The 20,628-nt window shown below is 49.7% G+C and overlaps 1 protein-coding gene across 6 annotated transcripts in view; it reads right to left on the reverse strand.

The window, feature by feature from the left end:
- The window catches only part of SON (SON DNA and RNA binding protein), a 202,383-nt gene that overhangs the window by 43,119 nt on the left and 138,636 nt on the right, over positions 1-20,628 (reverse strand). For all 6 annotated transcript variants that reach the window (XR_012750403.1, XR_012750402.1, XR_012750401.1 and 3 more), the window contains one exon: positions 5,169-5,279. Coding sequence is in view for 2 of the 6 variants with exons in the window: in XM_075335008.1 (XP_075191123.1) it covers positions 5,169-5,279 (111 nt within the window). In the remaining 4 variants the exon portion in view is untranslated. The remainder of the gene's footprint in view (positions 1-5,168; positions 5,280-20,628) is intronic.

The raw sequence follows: 20,628 nt of genomic DNA on the forward strand, positions 1-20,628 counted from the left end.
ATAGAGTCCCTGTGAGAGAATGCATCTCCTCCAGAGAAGCAGAGAAGGTACAAAAAACCCGCACTGCTGTAAAGCTGAGGAGAACGAAGCTCCTGCCGTCCTTATACCGACTTGGCCCAAAGGACAACCGGGCGGACCGCAGAACCTTAAGTGAGGAGTCATCAGCCACTGACATAACGGTCCGGGCTGAGCCACCTGAGGTGAATGAGCCCACTTCTTGACCACCATTGGTGGACAGGGGAAACACAGTCCTCAGAATCACGCTTCATGGGAAGCGAGTGTCAGAGCGGACCCTGGGCTAGTCACAGGGGCCTGAAAACTGGAGTGGTTAAGGAACACACGTTGTGTTCACCTAGATAAGGTAACACCGGTGGATTGAGGTCCAGTACAAAATTAATGTACCGTAGAATCCATATAGAGGTGCCGTCAGCCACTGATACAACTAACCGGGCTGAAAGTCTAGACACCGGAGTTGATGGGAGGGGGAGACAGGCAGCAGAACCCCGCTGTGGGGTCTGCAGGATAGGCTGTGGGCTTGGACGCAGCGGGCTGAAAACTGGAGTGGTTAAGGAACACACTCCTCGTCCTGTTAAAGGTATACTGATGCCTTTCTGTCAGCGGGGAATACTCCCCTGATCAGGCGGATGGAGGTCCAGTACAAGAATAATGGACGCAATCCAATCATTCGCAGCTGCGTCACGTACGGACGGATCCGTCCGTGCCCATGGTAGAGACATCCTCCTCGTCCAGTGAGTCAGCTCGAAATCGGAGCTGCGGGACGGGGAGGACAGGGGACCCTGCGTCTCCCTGTCAGGAGGACGGGGTCTGAGCCCAGAAGGAGAGTCCCTTGTGAGCTTTGCTGAGCGAAGCAGAAAACGCCCTGAGAAGGGGGCTGCATGCTCAGCAGATGCCGGGACAGCCGACTCCTGGAAATAGGATTCCCACGGGGGTCAGCCACCGAAACCGGAGCAGCTGGAGGGACCATTAATGAGCCCCCATGCTGAGGGGCCACAGTGGTTATGAGCTCGGTATAGCCGTACGAGACTACCTGCAGTGGATAATACAAAACAGCCTGCAGCCTCAGACATGCTGCAGAGGTGGGGGCTCTGTCTAGAATATCTAGAATACCCATCCACCACACAAGAACCATTACAGTGTGCCGGTTCAGGCAATATGAGGTTACATGCAGAACATGTAGTGTACAGCCTTGGAGCTTTGCTGCTAGAGTGAGACATGCTGCTGAGGAGGAGGTTCTATAATAAAGAATTAACTCCTACAGAATGCCCTGAGAGTGTATAAAAGTGCACAACCAGAGGTTGTGACTTATCAGGCCGCTATTATGAGTGCCATACGAATTCCAATCCTGGACCCCCAGCCAGTATTCCCTCCCTCTGCTGCAGAGCAGCCAGCGCCGACCAGTGTACTAAGACGCTGAGAAAATGGCGCCAGAGTGAGGGGGGGGGAGCGGGGGTTAACCCAGGAGCGGGAATCGGAGGGCGAAGGAGATGTACAGGGGAGGGAATGATCTCCTCAAAAGGAGCGTCCTCCCCTGTGCAGAGCGGCCGGCGGGCGGCGCTGCAGTGTCCCCCTGCATGACTGACATGCAGGGGGACGAAACGAAACTAGGCCGCGGCTGAAACCGGGGCCTAGAGTTATGCATGCGGCCGAGAATCAGGCATCGTCGGCGCGGTTCTCAGTAAAAACCGTGGAACCGGCCGGAAACACAGTAGAAAAAGCAGCATTATCAAGCAATCACTGTCCCCCACAATAAAAGTGCCCCACAATGCAGAAGGACCCTCTGAATAAACGTCTCTATACTTAGCTTTGAGACGCAGGGCCCAGTCCCTGTGGGGTGGGGGTCAGTGCTCCGTCCAGCAGGGTCCTGCACAAGGGCTGCGGATGGAGGCCGGTCTCCTGCAAGGCAGTGAGAACCGTGTTGGCTCCAACTTCAAGCCAGAGCCCCTAAGGGATGGTGAAGGAGCGCGGCATGAAGAGCTCCTGCCCTGAAGTCAACCTTAACAGCACTGCCGCCAGGGGAGTGTGAAGGGACATGCCGGGAGTCCAGTGGACCCGCTTTTCTTCCAAATCTTTAGAAAAAATGAAAAATCAAAAAAGGATGCATGCGTGTGTGTGATCCTCCTGACACAAAGCAAGAAACTGGCTAGATCTGGCTAGCAGGGGGTGTATATGCTAGGAGGGAGGAGCTACACGTTTTTGAGTGTAGTAACTTTGTGTGTCCTCCGGGGGCAGTAGCTATACACCCATGGTTTGGGTCTCCCATGGAAGGAACGATAAAGAAAAAAATGATTGTTCAATCTAATATATAAAGCTGAATGTGTGTGTGTATATGTATGTATTTATGTATGTATGTATGTATGTCCAGGATTGGCATCCGCACCGTCGCAGCTACAGCCACAAAATTTTGCACACTCACACGTCTGGACCCCGAGAGCGTCATAGGCTATGTTTTGAGGGGAAATTTTAACCCCGCTCTTGCTCTTTACAGTTATTCACCAAAAAACCTGCCTCCATTAAAGCGAATGGAGCTGGAAGCCACAGTGCAGCCAGAACTTCAGAAGAATGCGCAGCCACGCCCTTATATGGAATGTTGGCGTGTCACAATGCAGCCAGGGAAAGAGGCAGACACAGACAGGGTAAGAAACAGACAGACAGGGTAAGAGACAGACGCAGAGACAGACACAGACAAAGAGACAGACAGGGAAACAGACAGACAGGGAAAGAGAGGGAAAGAGACAGACAGGGAAATTGACAGATAGATAGACAGACAAGGAAAGAGATAGACAGACAGACAGACAGGTAAAGAGATTGAGACAGACGGAGAAAGAGAGAGACAGTCAGAGACAGACAGGGAAAGAGACAAACAGACAAAGATAGAGAGAGAGACAGAGAGATATATACAGAGGGGAAGACGGACAGAATGGGAGAGAAACAGAGAGACAGTTACTATCCCGGGCGTTAATATATTGTATTTATACATTATATCCCGGGAATGTTAATACATTCTATTTTGTTAACAGCAGTTATTAACCCGGGCGAAGCCAAGTAGTACAGCTAGTTATTTATATAAAGGGTACAGAAATATCGAGGTCATAGTGACATGGATTCATATGAAAGCACAAGATGTGCGGAGATCACAAGACGGGCACCCATTCCTGATATCATGTAGTCAAATGATAGTCTATGGAGCTGTTTACATGATCGAACTTTTACTGGGACATAGAGGTCGGCACGAAAGCAGAAATATTTGATGTTTATTCGGGTGTCTGATCAAAAACTCCCAAATGTAAGTCTATGGGTCCATGCAAAAATTTGGACAGCACACTGATACCACCTGCGCGCCATCCCCTCTGCTCCCGGACCACTCTGTGTACCGTTAGGAAAAGCTTGAGTAACCTATAATCAGGGGTTTTTTTTCCAGGAAAAACTGATAACACTGATTAAATTCTCGATAAAAACAGACACTGACCAAACTTTGATGACGCTCGGACATTTTTTATTTTTGAGTACGAGAGAAATCCCTGGTGTGTGAATGAGGCCCTTCGTGAAAGAACTGTCCTAGAAGATCACAGGACTACGTTATTGGTAAGACAAATGTCTAACTCCTCCATCAAATAATTTTTAGTAATACTTTATATACAAAGTATATATATATATATCTTTTTAAATTTTTAAGCTGGAGTTGGTATTTTTTTTTTTTTACTGATTCCAACGCTAAAGCCCTGGATTGGCAAAAAAAGATATATATAATCCTATACTTGTCAAACTTATTGATTCCTAATTTGTGCAGTTTCGTGTATCTGATGCCCTTTTTCATTACTGACAAGTGTTGATAAGGCCCTGTGTGCACGCTGTGGTTTTTGCCGCATATATGGGTGTAGTTTGTTGCCCAAGGCTGAATGCATTTCCTTCCCCCTGCAAAGTCTGAGAATTCTTTTCCTTGCACTTTTGAATGCAGAAAAAAGCAGCATGTCACTTCTTTGGGTGTTTTTGACCTGCGTTTTACCATTGAAAACAGTAAAAAAAAAAAAAATTAAATGCATGGGCAAAAACGCATCGAAACGCGGCAAAAAGGCATGCAATTTTTGCATGCATTTTTCAGCCAGAGGGTGCGCTTTTTGCTGAAGGCACAAAACTACAGTGTACGCATATAGCCTAAGGCTGTGTAAAGCCTCATTCATGTATGGACCGGCTGCGGGTCTCCTGATCTGAACTTGGTATATATGAGCCTGTCAGGTTCGGGTCACAAGACACAAGTCCATTGCATGCATCACAGCCCATACACGGACTGATCGTGTGTGTCTGAATGAGGCTGTCCGGCTTTATTATATTGATGGTTGATAAATTAAGTTGGACCACCACCAATCTAATATAGATGGTAGGTTATAGATATCATAAGGTTGGACAATCCCTTTAAAGGGAACCAATCGCCAGGAGTTTGCTATATAACCTAAAGCCAGTGCTATACCGGCACTATCAGGCTGATTCTATACATACCTTTAGTGGTCAGCTTGGATGTATAGGTCTTGAAATACAAACAAGTAAAGTTTGTAAAATCATCAGCTTCTTGAGTGTCAGCAGCTGAGGATCAGATAATATCTGGGGGGGTATTCATACTTACTCCTTCCCCCTGTTAGAATTAGCATAAGTATTATATAATCAAATTAGTTTTCACTTGCAGGGCCTGTGTGAGGTCATACCCATGTGACCAAAAGGGGCGGGGTCTCAGCCAACAGAAAAATGTTGCTTCCTGGTATTTGCTTTGTTGGCTGAGACCCCACCCCTTCTGGCCACATGGGTATGACCTCAGCACAGGTCCTGCAAGTGAAAAAGTAAATTGATTGTATAATACTTATGCGAATTCTAACAGGGGGAGGGGATAACTATGAATACCCCCCAGATAATATCTGCTCCTCAGCTGCTGTCACTCAAGAAGCTGATTATTTTATAAACTTTACTTTCTTGGATTTCAAAACCTAAACATCCGAGCTGACCACTAAAGGTCTGTATAGAATCAGCCTGATAGCTCCGGTACAGCACTGGCTTTAGATTATATAGGAAAATCCTGGTGATTGGTTCCCTTTAAATGTAATAAGGGTTGGAAATTATTTGACAAAATTAAACGACCCCCCAAAAACGTCATAACTAACCTGCTCCTGTGCACGATTCAGCATATAGACGGCTTCGATATCGAATGGATTGCCTGTGAGCCGGGTCTGGGCGACTGTGCGTTCGTTCATTGCAGAGGTGATGTCCACTGGCTACAAGAGGGAACACAAAAATCACTGCAACTTAATACACAGACCATCACTTGTGCAATATACAGTGAGCAAACATATAACATCGATTGAAAGTTGTATGCAGACGTGATACAAGTCAGCTAAAAATGTACAAAGTGTAAACACACAGGATACAATTACAAAACGTGACCGATTCCTCAGTAAAGTCCCTGAAAAACAAGTTGTTAGATTTAGTTCAGCGTTTGTATAAGGACTATCACAGCAAGTTAAAGGGTTTTATTTTTCTCATCCCGACTAAAATCAAGAGTTTCCTCGCCTGCTGCACATCCAGGCGATGTTGTGCATCGTGAGTGCTGTCATATTTAAACTTCGGTGGCTAAAATGTATTAGTATATTGATGACCAGTCAAATGAATTGTGAGCCATGTAACGAACGGGCCCCGCGACGAAAGGGGCCCCGCGACGAAACGGGCCAGCCTGGTTGAAGAGACACGGCCCCAAGTCTACATACTTCTATAAAAAATAAAAAAAGCACCTATACTTGTGATATGATCCTTTCAAAGCGAGCAGCAGCAGGACACCCATGACCGGTTAGCTATGGTTGAAAGCTTGTCCACATTAACAATGGAATCAAAAGCAGCGTTCAATTGCTCAGAAAAATTAATTGGACCTGACGTTCCTCCGTCCACCCGATCATTGTCCCGTGTAAAACGCCATTAGTCAGCTATTCTCTTATCTGAAACACCATTAACAGCACTTCAAAGGGGCACTCCTACACCCTGCAAGACTCTGGGCCAAGACTGCGGGAATCACACCACTTTAGTAACTGGAAAGTGTCTTCTACAGACTCAAACATCTTGCTATTATTGGTTTGGCCAAGATATTAAACCGCTCACGATCCTGGACGTATATATACGTCCAAGGTTGTGTCCAGCTGGTTTCCACGAGATCCAGTGGCACGCCCTCGGTAATCCCCACACGTCTGCTGATCTGATCAGCAAACATGTGGTTAACAGGCTGATGTCTCTGATCAGTACAAGCCATCAGAGCATACAGACAGTTTCCTAAAGGGGTTAGTAAAATCAATACAAAAAAGTTTGAAAAATTAAAAAAATCAACTAAAAAAAGTTGAATTCACGCCACTTTCGCCCCATTGAAAATAAAAAAAAAAATAATACACATTTGGTATCGCTGTGTTCAGAAATGCCCGATGTATTAAATCATAAAATCAATTAATCAGTGTAACATAATAGTGTAAAATAAATCTCTACTGGCTAACACGGTACAAAGATATATTTTACCTTAATCAGTGTAGAGAGTAAAAAATTCCAACCACCAAAATTACGTTTCTTGGTTAGCGTAACATTGCATTAAAATGCAATAACAGATGATAAAAAAAAACGTAGCATGTACGCAAAAATAGTGTAATTAAAAACGTCAATTCAAACCGCAAAAAAATAACTCATCACTAAGCCCCATATTGCGAAAAATGAGAACGCTACGGGTCTTGGAAAAGGTGACAAAAGCGCAATTTTGTTTTTTGGACAAACTTCTGAATTTTTTGGACCCCTTAGATAAAAGTAAACCTATACATGTTTGGTGTCTAAGAACTCAAACCGACGTGAGGCATCACACCGACATCAGTTTTACCATATAGTGAATGTGGTTAGGCCGGTTTCACACTTGCGTTGAACGGCATCCATTGCGTTGTGTGACGAATGCAACGGATGCGTTGCATATAGTGGCACAACAGATGCAACAGATCGTACAAAACAACGGAAAGTTTTTTTTTTTTTCTTCTTTACAGTTTTACCGGCAGTAGACTATTGTTAATGACCAGCTGATCGCTCTCAATAGCCGGCAGCTGGGCGCTCAGCTGAGAGCTCTGACATGCCGGCAGCCGGGTGCTCAGCTGAGAGCTCTCAAATGCCGGCGACTCAGCTGAGCGCTCTCACATGCCGGCGGCCGGGCGCTCAGCTGAGAGTTCTCAAATGCCGGCGGCTCAGCTGAGCGCTCTCACTTGCCGGCGGCCGGGCGCTCAGCTGAGAGCTCTGACATGCCGGCAGCCGGGCGCTCAGCTGAGAGCTCTGACACGCCGGCAGCCGGGCGCTCAGCTGAGAGCTCTGACACGCCGGCAGCCGGGCGCTCAGCTGAGAGCTCTGACATGCCGGCAGCCGGGCGCTCAGCTGAGAGCTCTGACATGCCGGCAGCCGGGCGCTCAGCTGAGAGCTCTCAAATGCCGGCGACTCAGCTGAGCGCTCTCACATGCCGGCGGCCGGGAGCTCAGCTGAGAGCTCTCAAATGCTGGCGGCTCAGCTGAGCGCTCTCACATGCCGGCGGCCGGGCGCTCAGCTGAGCGCTCTCACATGCCGGCGGCCGGTCGATCAGCTGATCGTTCGGCCACCGAGAATGTGTGCGGGGGCGGAATGCATGGAGCAGAGTGGGCCATGGCGCTGAGGACAGGTGTGTGTGTGTGTACATACATGCAGAGTGGAGTGCGTGAGGAGGCGGAGCCAAGAAGGGAAGTGTCGGGCTCCCTGCACACGTAGCGAGGGTAAATATCGGCAAAGCACTTCGCTTGGTTACCCGATATTTACCTTGGTTACGGGTGCAGGGAGCCAGAGAGAGCATGCGCAGTGAAATCCTACGGATTGCGCTGCTCAAAAATACTTTACATGCTGCGTTCCTCCCGCCCGGCGCAGCGTCAAAATAACGATGCTGCGTCGTCCAGCGGATGCAACGCTGACACTTGTGCGTCTATGGAGACTAGCGCAGTGCGTTAACGGACTGCGCTATTCTCCATAGTGACGGACTGTGCTGAATGCAAGTGTGAAAGTACCCTCAATAAAAGACCCCAAAAACAATTGTGCAACTGCACTTTTCATCGCATTTGGAGTCTTTTCCCCTGTGTTCCCGAACACTATATGCTACAACTGACGATTTCAATCAAAAGAACAACTCTTCCAGCATAATAATAATAATAAAAAAAAAAAGCCCTCATATGGCAAGATTGACAGAAAAATAAAAAAGTTATGGCCCTTGGAAGAAGAGGAGGAAAAAATAAAAAACAAAAATTGCCGGAAGGAGGTGAAGGGCTCCTGCAGTGAGTATTGGCAGGGAGTAAGTAAATGGCTGCAATAATGCTTTTTTTTTTCCTACTCTGCCCTGTACCGAGCAATATGAAGTGTGCAGCCAGAGAATGTTATAATATATATATATATATATATATATATATATATATATATATATATATATATATATATATATATATATATACACATATATATACAAACATATATACATACATATATACACACATATATATATACATATACACACACAAAATAGCCCAAGCTCCGAACATCTCGTAGAGGACTCTTTAATCCATCATCCAACACTGAAAGGAGTACATAACTACTACGTACCTGCCAAGACATGGACGTCCACCTAAACTGATCATCTCAAGACGGAGAGCACTAATTAGAGAAGCAGCCAAGAGGCCCATGCTCACTGGAGGAGCCGCAGAGATTACAGCTCAGGGGGGATAATCTGTCTACAGGACAACTATTAGTCAGTCATATACTCCACAATTCTGCCCTTTATGGAAGTTTCAATAAAAAACCCACATTTTTGAAAGCATAGTCATCAGAAGTCCCATTTGAAAAGCCATGTAGAGGACACAGTGAGCACGTGAAAGAAGGGTCTCTCAAATGAGACAGAAATAGAACACTTTGGGCTTAATGCAAAATGTTATGTGTGGTGGAAAACTAACTCTGCACATCACCCTGAAAACACCCTCCCCACAGTCACATGGTGGAGGCAGCATCCTGCTGTGAGGAGGCTTTTCTTCAGCAGGGGCAGGGAAGCTGGATGGGAAAAATGGATGGAGCTAAATACAGGGCCATTCTGGAGGAAAAACAGAGGCAGCAAAATACTTGAGACTGTTGCATACATTCACCTTCCAGCAGGACAACAACCCTAAACATACTGCAGAGCTACAATGGAGGGTTCAGAGAGAGCATATTCATGTGATTGGCCCAGTCACAGTCCAGACCCAAATCCCATTGAGAATCTGGGACAAGACGTGAAAATCGGTAATCACAGACGTCTCCATCCAATCTCACTGAGCGAGAGCGAGTGTGCAAAGAAGAAAAATGACCCCTCTAGATGTGCAACCCTGGTAGAAACATCCCCCAAAAGGCCTGCAGCAATAATTGCAACGAAAGGTGGTAATACAAAAGTACTGACTCAGGGGGGCTGAATACAAATGCACGTCACAATTAACAAATTCATATTTTTAAAACATTAAGAAACCCAGGTATCATTTCCTTTACAATTCACAAATAATAGCTACTTCATGTTGGAATGTCACAAAATCTCTATAAAATACCATTAACAATAGTGGGTGTAACAAAAAAAATGTGGAAAAGTTCACGGGTTATGAATCCTTTTTAAGACCGTGTAGGGGAGGACTTTAAAACTTCAATATCATTAACCCCTTAGTGACCATTAAAACGACTTAAAACTGAACTAAGATATAAGTGAAAAGTATCCCCCAATAGTTGAAAATAGAGCTGCTGTCGGCTGTACACTACAGCTGACACCCTGCTGCATCAGTTATGATCAGTCTTGGCATCGCCCATGACTGTTTAACCCCTGAGATGCTGCGGTCAATAGAGACTATGGCATATAGATGGTTAACAATGTGTGTGTGTGTGTGTGGGGGGGCATCAGCATCATGATTGTGTGGTCCTGATGTTGGCCATGGCAAGTAACGGCCTTAGAGTCTGACGGATAAAGCGACCTGCTCAGTAGTCAGGTTATGTTTACTACCTAAATGTAGCTCTTTTCTGCCATGCCATTTTGTATTACCGTATATACTCGAGTATAAGCAGAGTAAAAGCCCATTTTTTTTAAGCTGAAAATGCCCCCTTTGGCTTATATTCGAGTCAGGGTCCCACAAAAAATATTCTCATTCTCACCTGTCCTCCGTTCCCCACGGTGACCTCAGCTGCTTCTTGTAGACTGCAAGGCACACAGACCCCTTCGTAATCGCGTCCAATGCACGTGGCTGCAGGATGCCGTCATGTCTTTACTGCAGTTGAATGCTTTACAGCGACGGCGGTGCAGCAAAGCATTCAACTGCTGTAAAGCGCTGACAGCAGCAGTGGCGCCGTGCGCACCGCTGCCGCAGCTCCGTGCACTGGATGTGACTATCAAGAGGTGCCTCTTGCAGACCGCAGGCACATAGACCCCTCCATGATCGCGTCCTGTACAAGGCCCCCGCTGCTGCAGTCATGTTTTTACTGCAGTTGAATGCTTTACTGCACCGCTGCCGCCGTAAAGCATTCAACTGCAGTAAAGCCACGATGGCAGCCTGCAGCCCCGTGCATTGGACGCGATCACGGAGGGGTCTACAAGAAGCAGCTGAGGTCACCGCAGTAATGGAGGACAGGTGAGAATTTTAATGTCATAATAGAGGACAAGAAGGGGACTGATAGGAGGACGTTACGGGCAGCACGGTGGCTCAGTGGTTAGCACTGCAGTCTTGCAGTGCTGGGGTCCTGGGCTCAATTCCCACCAAGGACACCATCTGCAAGGAGTTTGTATGTTCTCCCCGTGTTTGCGTGGGTTTCCTCCGGGGTCTCCGGTTTCCTCCCACACGCCAAAAACATACAGTTATGGACCTTAGATTGTGAGCCCCAATGGGGACAGTGTTGTCAATGTATGTAAAGTGTTATGGAATTAATAGCGCTATATAAATGAATAAATTATTATTATTATTACTGTAGGGCACATTACTAGAGGGCCCAAGGAAGGGGCACATTACTACAAGGGGGGACAAGGATGGGCACAGTACATTTTATTAGGATCTATTTTAATTTTTGAAACTTCCCAGTAGCTGCTGCATCATTTCCCTCCCTAGGCTTATACTGGAGTCAAAGTTTCCCAGTTTTTTGTGGTAGAATAGGGGCCTCGGTTTATACTCGAGTCGGCTTATACTCGAGTATATACGGTAATTCCTGAAAAGCAGCGAATGGGTTAATAAACTACCTGACAGCAGTTCTGCATATGTTGAGAGGCGCTGTTTGTAAAATGGTATCACTTTTGGGAGTCTTCCGATGGGTAAGTCCCCTAAAGTCACTTCCAACCTGACTAGGTCCCTTACAAAAATAAGTTTTGTAAATTTCCTTGCAAAAATTAAAACCTTCTACAATTTTAATCCTTCTAATATAAAACATTTTACAGATAAAGCAGACCTTAATTTACCATTACCATAAAATGTGTCACAAAGAAAACCCCCAAATCTTAATCATTGGAATATGTTAAAACAATGCACAGTTATTGACACAAAATGACATGCACAACCTGAAAAATTTGGCTTGGTCACTAAGGAGTTAAGTTTGGGTCATGCTGGATTAGTATGGTTTGTTTTACCAAAATAAAATTCTATATACAGGGGGTCAAATAAGTATGGAACATATCCCCAATTTCATAAGTAAATATATTTCGAAAAGTAATATTGACATGAATTTCTCACCAGATGTCAGTAACAACACATCCAATACACACAGGCAAAGAAATCAAACCATAAATGTCCATAAATTAAGTTAAGTTAAGTAATAATCAGAAATTACACAGGGAAAAGGAATTGAACACGTGAAGAAAGAGGAGCAAAAAGCCACGAATGCTCATGACAACAGCTGACGTCTATTAGTAATTAGAAACCAATACTGCCCCTTACTGAAAAATAATATCAGCTGGTTAAACTGATGGCCTATAAAAAGGTGTATCATTACTAGAGTTGAGCAGACTGGCAATAATCCGGGTCCGGCGGATCCCCGGTGGATGGAAAAAGAAGCCTGGTTCCGATCCGAAATCCGGCACCATATATGTCAATGGGGAGTGGAATCCGGAACGAGATTAGAGAGATCGAAATCGAGAGAGAGAAAAAAAAAAAAACTGATCCGGATCGTGCACCCGGAATCCCGCGTCCGGGTCGGACTCGGATCTGTCGCTCAAACCGATTTTGCCGATACGAGCCGCTCAACACTAATCATTACCAAAGTACCACACAAGAAACATCTCATGCTGGGTAAAACCAGTGAGCTGTCTCAAGACCATTGCAACCTTATTCTTGCAAAACATACTGGTGGCAATGCTTATAGAAAAATTTCTAAACTACTGAAGGTTCCAGTGATCAATGTTTGGGCCATAATCCGGAAGTGTAAACAACATAATTTCACCAGAAACCGGTCACTACCAGGTGCTCCCTGCAAGATTTCAGACAGAAGAGTGAAGAGATTTATTAGAGCAATTGTCAAGAGCCAACCACTTGTGGGAAGCTACATTAAGACCTGGAATCAGCAGGTACAGTTGCTTCAAATAAAATAAGTAATGCACTGAATCTCCATGGCCTGTTTGCACGCTCACCACACAAGACTCCATTGCTCAAAAACATTTAGACTAGTCTGAAATAATGGGAGAATATAGTCTGGTCAGACGAAACCAAAATTTAACTCTTTGAATGGCATAAAACACACCATGTTTGGAGGCCAAAAGGCAGCACTGCAAATTACCCCCAAAACACTATACCAATAGTGAACGTTAGAAATGGGAACATCATAGTGTGGGGCTGTTTTTCAACATAGGGTAATGGCAAACTTCATATGATTTAACACTAGAGAGGGGTCATTTAACATTTCTACCATTGGAACCCTATGGAGCGCGAAATTCCTGGGACTTTTAGTGTTAAGGAACGATGGTGGCTCAGTGGTTAGCACTGCAGCCTGGCAGCGCTGGGGTCCTCGGTTCAAATCCCACCACAGACAACATCTGCAAGGAGTTTGTATGTTCTCCCAGTGTTTGTGTGGGTTTCCTCCGGGTTCTCCGGTTTCCTCCCACACTCCAAAAACATACTGATAGGGACCATAGATTGTGAGCCCCAATGGGGACAGTGTTGCCAATGTATGTAAAGCGCTGTGGAATTAATAGCGCTATATAAATGAATAAATGTTATTATTGTCACAAACCACCGGGGGGGGTCACTCAGAAATCCCCCGCGCTGGCTACCAGTACGTCACAATCGGGGGGTAACAAGTGGGGGTCACCCCTCCTTTATACCTCCCGACCGACAGACAGAGCACGTGACGCGCTCTCTAGCGCTCCTCTTATAGTCAGGCCAATTATGGAATTGCCCGACAATAAGCAAGGAGGCCGCTATACTACTTATGCCGATTATTGAAGGGTCCCCGGTGAGAGTAAGGTATATATTCCCCCGACCTCCGCGGGCGGAATATATAAAATCTCCCCGAATCTCACTGGCCTCCCCACAATAATCCTTGGCACAATTCGCTGCCACCAACCGATTTACGGTAACTATTAGCCGAACACACAGACGTGGGATTCAAGATCGAGATAACAGAACAGCCCAAGATTAATTATATAATTTAATCAGCCTAAAGCACACTAGAACTACAATATATACAATAGGGAATCTACAGAATATACATATGTCAGAGTACAGTTACAATCAAAGCATGGGTTACAAACAGGCATACACAGTTCCAGCAGTTACCTTGTTGCGTCTGGCCACAGGGGGGCGCTGTAGGCCAGGTTTCTAGGATCCTTCCCACAGATGTTTCCTACACGTGCCCCCAGCGAAAGAACACTGGAAAATGGCCGAAGTAGGGTTATCAACCTGGCCAAATCCAGGTCCCCTCCTACCTTCGTGACCTCACAGGGAGCACTGCTCCACCCCTGGCTTGAGTTATGGACAATATCCCAACATGGAATATGGGCCATAACTTTGCCTGGGAGCGTCGTAGGCGGACGCCAATGCTCTCATTGTGACAGTTATGAATTTAGCTACAGAACGAGGGGACTCATGACCTGTCTGCCAGTTCCCCATTGGCTGATATCACGCCTGGGGCATTTCCCAATGTCCTGCTCCCATAAAAAGGGTGTGCCGGCATCGTCCGCATGCAGAGACACCATTTTTATGGTTGCCATATTTATCGGAAATATGGCTTGCGAGATATGAACCATTTTTTACTGGAGTCGTTCTGTCTGGCTATTTCCATAGCCTTGCTAATGAGATACAACTCTTGTTACAGGGTGACGGCAGGGAGTCATCCTGTGTCCATTGTTCCCACACCACCTCATTTCCATATCACAGGACATGGCCATGGAGGTGTAAGTGGAACACTGAGAACAAGAAGGGAGGGGGCACTGCCAGGGAGTGATGAGGGATTATGACTGGAGTCATAATTCATCCTCATATCCCGGGATTTGCCTCACACCTCCCCTCTTTGAGGGCGCTAGGGGGCAGCACACTCCGGTGTTCCCCCGTGCGCCCGTCCGCGACCTCTCCTTGTCGGGACAGCCCGTCTGCGTTACCGTGGTCACGGCCCCTTTTGTGGCGAATGGTGAAGTTGTATTGCTGGAGCGCAAGGCTCCATCGCAACAATCGCCCATTCGTCCCAGAGACGGTGTGCAACCAGCTGAGGGGATTGTGGTCCGTCTCCACGATGAAGTGGCGCCCGTATAGATAGGGTTGCAGACGCTGCAGGGCCCACACTATGGCCAGGCACTCCTTCTCCATCGTGGAATAGGCAACTTCCCTTGGTAACAGCTTCCTGCTCAGGTACAAGACTGGGTGCTCTTGGCTCGCAGAGTCCACCTGGCTGAGCACCGCACCGAGGCCGAAGTCACTGGCGTCGGTCTGTACTACAAACGGCCGCGTGAAGTCGGCTGCCTGTAGCACGGGCGGGCTGGACAGGGCGTCCTTTAGGGCCTGGAAGGCTGTCTCGCAGTCCATTGTCCAATCGACTGCAGAGGGCAGCTTCTTCTTGGTGAGGTCCGTCAAGGGCTTTGCCAGGCTACTATAGCGTGGAACAAACCTCCTATAGTACCCGGCGGTCCCCAAGAAGGACATCACCTGCTTCTTGGTCCTGGGGGTGGGCCAGGATGCGATGGCCTCCACTTTCTCAGGCTCGGGCTTCAGTGTTCTCCCACCTACCCGGTGACCGAGGTACTGGACCTCGCTCATGGCCAGCTGACACTTTCCCGGCTTGATGGTCAAACCTGCCCGGTGGATCCGCCTGAGCACCTGTGCTAGATGCTCTAGGTGGTCCTCCCAGGTGGGACTGAAGACGGCAATGTCATCCAGGTACGCGGCCGCGTACCCTTCAAGTCCCTTGAGCAGGGTGTTGACCATCCGCTGGAAAGTGGCAGGGGCATTCCTCATCCCGAATGGCATCACCGTGGACTCGTACAGTCCAAATGGGGTAATAAAGGCAGAGCGTTCCCTGGCCTTGCGAGTCAGGGGGATCTGCCAATATCCCCGGCTCAGATCCATGATGGTCAGGTACTGAGCCCCGGCCAACTGATCGAGCAGGTCATCGATGCGTGGCATTGGGTACGCATCGGCGACCGTGACCGCATTGAGCCCCCTGTAGTCCACGCAGAACCGAGTGGTTCGGTCCTTCTTAGGGACGAGGACTACAGGCGAGGCCCAAGCGCTGTTGGATGCCTGGATCACCCCCAGCTTCAGCATCTCGTCAATCTCCTGGCGCATGTGTTGCTGCACCTCCAGGGAGACCCGATATGCTGAACGCCGGATCGGGGGATGATCCCCAGTGTCCACGTGATGGACAGCCAAGTCAGTCCTTCCGGGCTGGTTGGTAAACAACCCCCGGAAGGGGTGTAGGGTGGCCCACAGCTGGGACCGTTGGTCCTCCAAGAGCTGGTGGCCAACCTCCACATCCTCAATGGATCCGCCTGCCCTAACCTGGGCTAGCATATCCAAGAGGGTTTCCGCTTCTCCCTCCTCGGGCAGGTTGCACACGGGGAGCGCACATGCCTCCCGCTCATGATGTGCCTTCATCATGTTCACATGGAAGGGCTTCCGCCTTCCACGGGCAGGGTCCAGGGTGACCAGGTACGTCACAGGGTTGAGCTGCTGGTACACGAGGTATGGGCCTTCCCAGGCTGCCTGAAGCTTGTCCTGTGGTACGGGGACCAGTACCCACACCTTTTGACCCACTTGGTAGGTCCTCTCACAAGCGTTCTGGTCGTACCAATGCTTCTGATCGGCCTGGGCTTGAGCCATATTGTCGTGTACCAGTTGCGTCAAGGCCTGCATTTTGTCCCGGAAGCGCATGACATACTCGATAACCGACACTCCAGGGGTGGCCAAATCCCCTTCCCAAGCCTCTTTCACCAGAGCCAGGGGGCCCCGCACACGTCGCCCGTACAGGAGCTCAAACGGTGAGAATCCTGTTGAGGCCTGTGGAACCTCCCGGTAAGCAAATAACAGGTGTGGGAGATACCGCTCCCAGTCACGCCCATGGGAGTCGACCAACATCTTAAGCATCTGCTTTAAGGTGCCATTGAACCGCTCGCACAGGCCATTAGTCTGTGGATGGTACGGGCTGGCCACCAGATGTCGCACCTGGACCTGCTTACAGAGGGCCTCCATCAGCTGGGACATGAATTGGGTCCCCCGGTCAGTGAGCATTTCCTGGGGAAAACCCACTCGGGAGAAAATCTCCAGCAATGCGGTGGCCACCTTGTCAGCCCGAATGGACGACAAGGCCACTGCTTCTGGGTACCGGGTGGCATAGTCCACTACCGTCAGTATGAAGCGTTTCCCGGAGCTGCTGGGGATGGCCAGCGGGCCGACCAGATCCACAGCCACCCTCCTGAAAGGCTCATCGATGATTGGCAGAGATACCAGTGGGGCTTTGGGGCGTGGCCCCGCCTTCCCCACTCTCTGACAGGTTTCACACGAACGGCAGTAGGCAGCCACATCGGCCCCCATTTTTGGCCAGTAGAAATGCTGGTTTAACCTGGCCTTGGTCTTAGCGATCCCTAGGTGTCCGGCCATCGGAATCTCATGTGCGATCCGCAACAACTCCGTCCGGAACGGATAGGGTACCACCAACTGTCGGTCCCTGGGCCACGCCTCCGGTGAACCCTGCTGGACCGTGGCCCGGTACAGCCGTCCTTGGTCCCAGACCACTCGCTCCGGGTCCGAGTCCGAGGGAGGCTGTGCCGCCTGCTCCTTAAGAGCTTTCAGGCTGTCGTCAGCTTCTAACGCTGCCTGAAACCCCTGACTAGATGTGGCCAGAATCGACGAGACTGTCACATCTTCGGTCAGTACCCCGGGACCTGTGTCCTGGCCTCCACCTGACTCGGCTGCCACTTGGTCAGAAGGGGAAGAGCTATCGGACCTCCGGGAGGCCCCTTGGCTTCCAGCACTCCCACTGCGGGTGACAGCGGCCACAGCCGCTGCGACCGTGGGTCGTGCCTGCTCCTCCTCCGTTCCTGACCAAGTCGCCGGTTCAGGCAGACCGACCTGGCTTCCTGACACCCCGGTTGTGGGGGAACCATGCACCGAGATCTTACCTGGGAGCACTTCCGCTCCTGGACCGGCCCCAATCTCACCTGCCTGTTCCCCTCCTGCAGCAACAGAACCCCGCTGTGAAATCTCTGGGGACCCCACATTTGCTGTGGTAGCCCCCACCCCACACACTGGTCCTCCCCCTGCAGCACCCTGCTCTCTGCTTATCCCTGCAGAGGGCAGCAGATCCCAGCTCACAGGCTGATTACTTGTAGAGGCATTGTCACACCTTTCTCTGACCCCCTCCCCTGTCACAGCTGCAGCTGTGTGTGTGTCTATGGTGTCTATGCAAGCAGAAATATCAGAGTTCACTCCCTCCTCCCTTACATCATTCATAGATAACACATTAACATTGTTAGGAGTCATGTCAGTACGGGCTGAAGGTTCAGCCCTTGGGGGGGGCCCAAACTGGGAGGTTATCTGCCCCAAATCTGTCCCAAGTAGCACGTTTGCAGGGATCCGATCAGTTACCCCCACCTCCCTCACCCCCCGCCCTGCGCCCCAGTCCACATAAATGTCAGCAACAGGCAGCGCCGGGTCAGTGCCTCCAATCCCGGAGACAGCGAGGGTTTTTCCAGGGATCAAGTCTTGGGGGGACACCATCTCAGGCCGCACCAGAGTCACCTCCGAGGCGCTGTCTCGCAGCCCTATGGTCACAGACCGGCCGACGGTGACAGGTTGGAAGCTGTCCAGGGACCTACCACCACCCCCACCCACACAATACACCTTGGGCGGCCCTTGGGACGGGGACGGAGCCGGGGCCTTGGGACGCTGAGGGCACATGGCCTTGAAGTGTCCAGGTAGGTTGCACTGGTGGCACCGTCTTGGTTCTGCCACGGGCCTGGAGAGGGGAGTTGAGGGGGACACCCCCTGCAGTCTAGGGGCAGGTGGGGCAGTCGCAGAATTCATCTTACCCCCTCTCCAGGTGCTGCTGGTGGCTGCTCTCCTGGCTTCCGGAGCCCGATTGTTGGTGTAGTCATCGGCCAGGGCAGCTGTAGCCGTGGACCCCTTTGGCTTCTGGTCTCGGATGAACTGGCGGAGATCCTCAGGGCAGTTCCACAAGAGTTGCTCCGTGATGAACAAGTCCAGGATCTCCGGTCCGGTGGAAAGCTGCAGGCCTTGGGTCCAGTGGTCGGCAGCTCGGGCAAGTGCCCGCCGGTGGTCAGCCCAGGAGTCCTTTGGTCCCTTCTGTAGGCTCCGGAACTTCTTGCGGTAGGACTCTGGAGTAAGGTTGTACTGTTGGATCAGGGCCCGCTTGATGGTGTCGTAGCCCTGATCTGCCTCAGCAGGCAAGTCCCCAAGGACATCCAGGGCCTTACCCCTTAAACGGGGGGTCAGGTATTTGGCCCACTGGTCCTTGTCCAGATGGTGCTGCAAGCAAGTCCGTTCAAAAGCAGTCAAGAAAGAGTCCAAGTCTCCATCCTTCTCCAGCACTGGGAAGTCCTCAACACGGACCTTTGGAAGTTTGGTGTCTCGAAGGTCACGTGTGGCTGATGAGGGCCGGAGCTGAGCTAGCTGCAGCTGGTAGTCACGGTCTGCCTGTCGCTCTCGCTCTTCACGCGCTGCCTGCCGCTCTCGCTCCGCAGCCTCACGCTCTGCGTGCCGCTCCGCAGCCTCAGCGTCACGCGCTGCCTGCCGCTCTGCCCTGCGCTCTGCCAGGAGTTCCTTGTAGCCCTTCTGGTCTCCAGCCTGGAGAAGGGCCATAGCCATTTGAAGAAGGCTATCCGAGCCTCCCAGGCTCGGTGGAATGGCACGTGGTGATCTGCGGCACGCTGCAGAGCTAGGCGATTCACTGTCCCTTTCAGAGCGGAGGGCTGGCATCTGGCTCGTTGAGGAACCTTGGGTGAGCTCCTCCTCATCTTGTCCAGCAGTGCCAGGTTGCGCAATGTCCTCGGCAGAACGGTTTTCTGGCGTCGAGCTCCTGGAGGACTCGTGGGCAACCTCCTCATTGCTGTCCACAGCACCGTCCTCCCTCTCTTCGGCTCCTGCCTTAGCATTGGCCAGTTGCATAGCTCTGCTCCTGGTGCCATCAGCCATTCTTGCAGACTTTTGGTCACTGACACAGAACTGACACCTGATGCCTCCACACACCTTACAGTATCTGCACTCTGACACTCTAGTGTTGAGCTAGTCTGAAGACCCCAGCAGCCACAGCTGCTGCAGGCAGTCTTTAGTGTCTGGGAGTATGGGTCTCACACTCACACACACTATTATCTCGATCCCACCGCTTGCCACCAATATGTCACAAACCACCGGGGGGGTCACTCAGAAATCCCCCGCGCTGGCTACCAGTACGTCACAATCGGGGGGTAACAAGTGGGGGTCACCCCTCCTTTATACCTCCCGACCGACAGACAGAGCACGTGACGCGCTCTCTAGCGCCCCTCTTATAGTCAGGCCAATTATGGAATTGCCCGACAATAAGCAAGGAGGCCGCTATACTACTTATGCCGATTATTGAAGGGTCCCCGGTGAGAGTAAGGTATATATTCCCCCGACCTCCGCGGGCGGAATATATAAAATCTCCCCGAATCTCACTGGCCTCCCCACAATAATCCTTGGCACAATTCGCTGCCACCAACCGATTTACGGTAACTATTAGCCGAACACACAGACGTGGGATTCAAGATCGAGATAACAGAACAGCCCAAGATTAATTATATTATTTAATCAGCCTAAAGCACACTAGAACTACAATATATACAATAGGGAATCTACAGAATATACATATGTCAGAGTACAGTTACAATCAAAGCATGGGTTACAAACAGGCATACACAGTTCCAGCAGTTACCTTGTTGCGTCTGGCCACAGGGGGGCGCTGTAGGCCAGGTTTCTAGGATCCTTCCCACAGATGTTTCCTACACGTGCCCCCAGCGAAAGAACACTGGAAAATGGCCGAAGTAGGGTTATCAACCTGGCCAAATCCAGGTCCCCTCCTACCTTCGTGACCTCACAGGGAGCA

Source organism: Anomaloglossus baeobatrachus, chromosome 2, assembly GCF_048569485.1.
Source record: "Anomaloglossus baeobatrachus isolate aAnoBae1 chromosome 2, aAnoBae1.hap1, whole genome shotgun sequence".
NCBI classification, from domain to species: Eukaryota; Metazoa; Chordata; class Amphibia; order Anura; family Aromobatidae; genus Anomaloglossus; species Anomaloglossus baeobatrachus.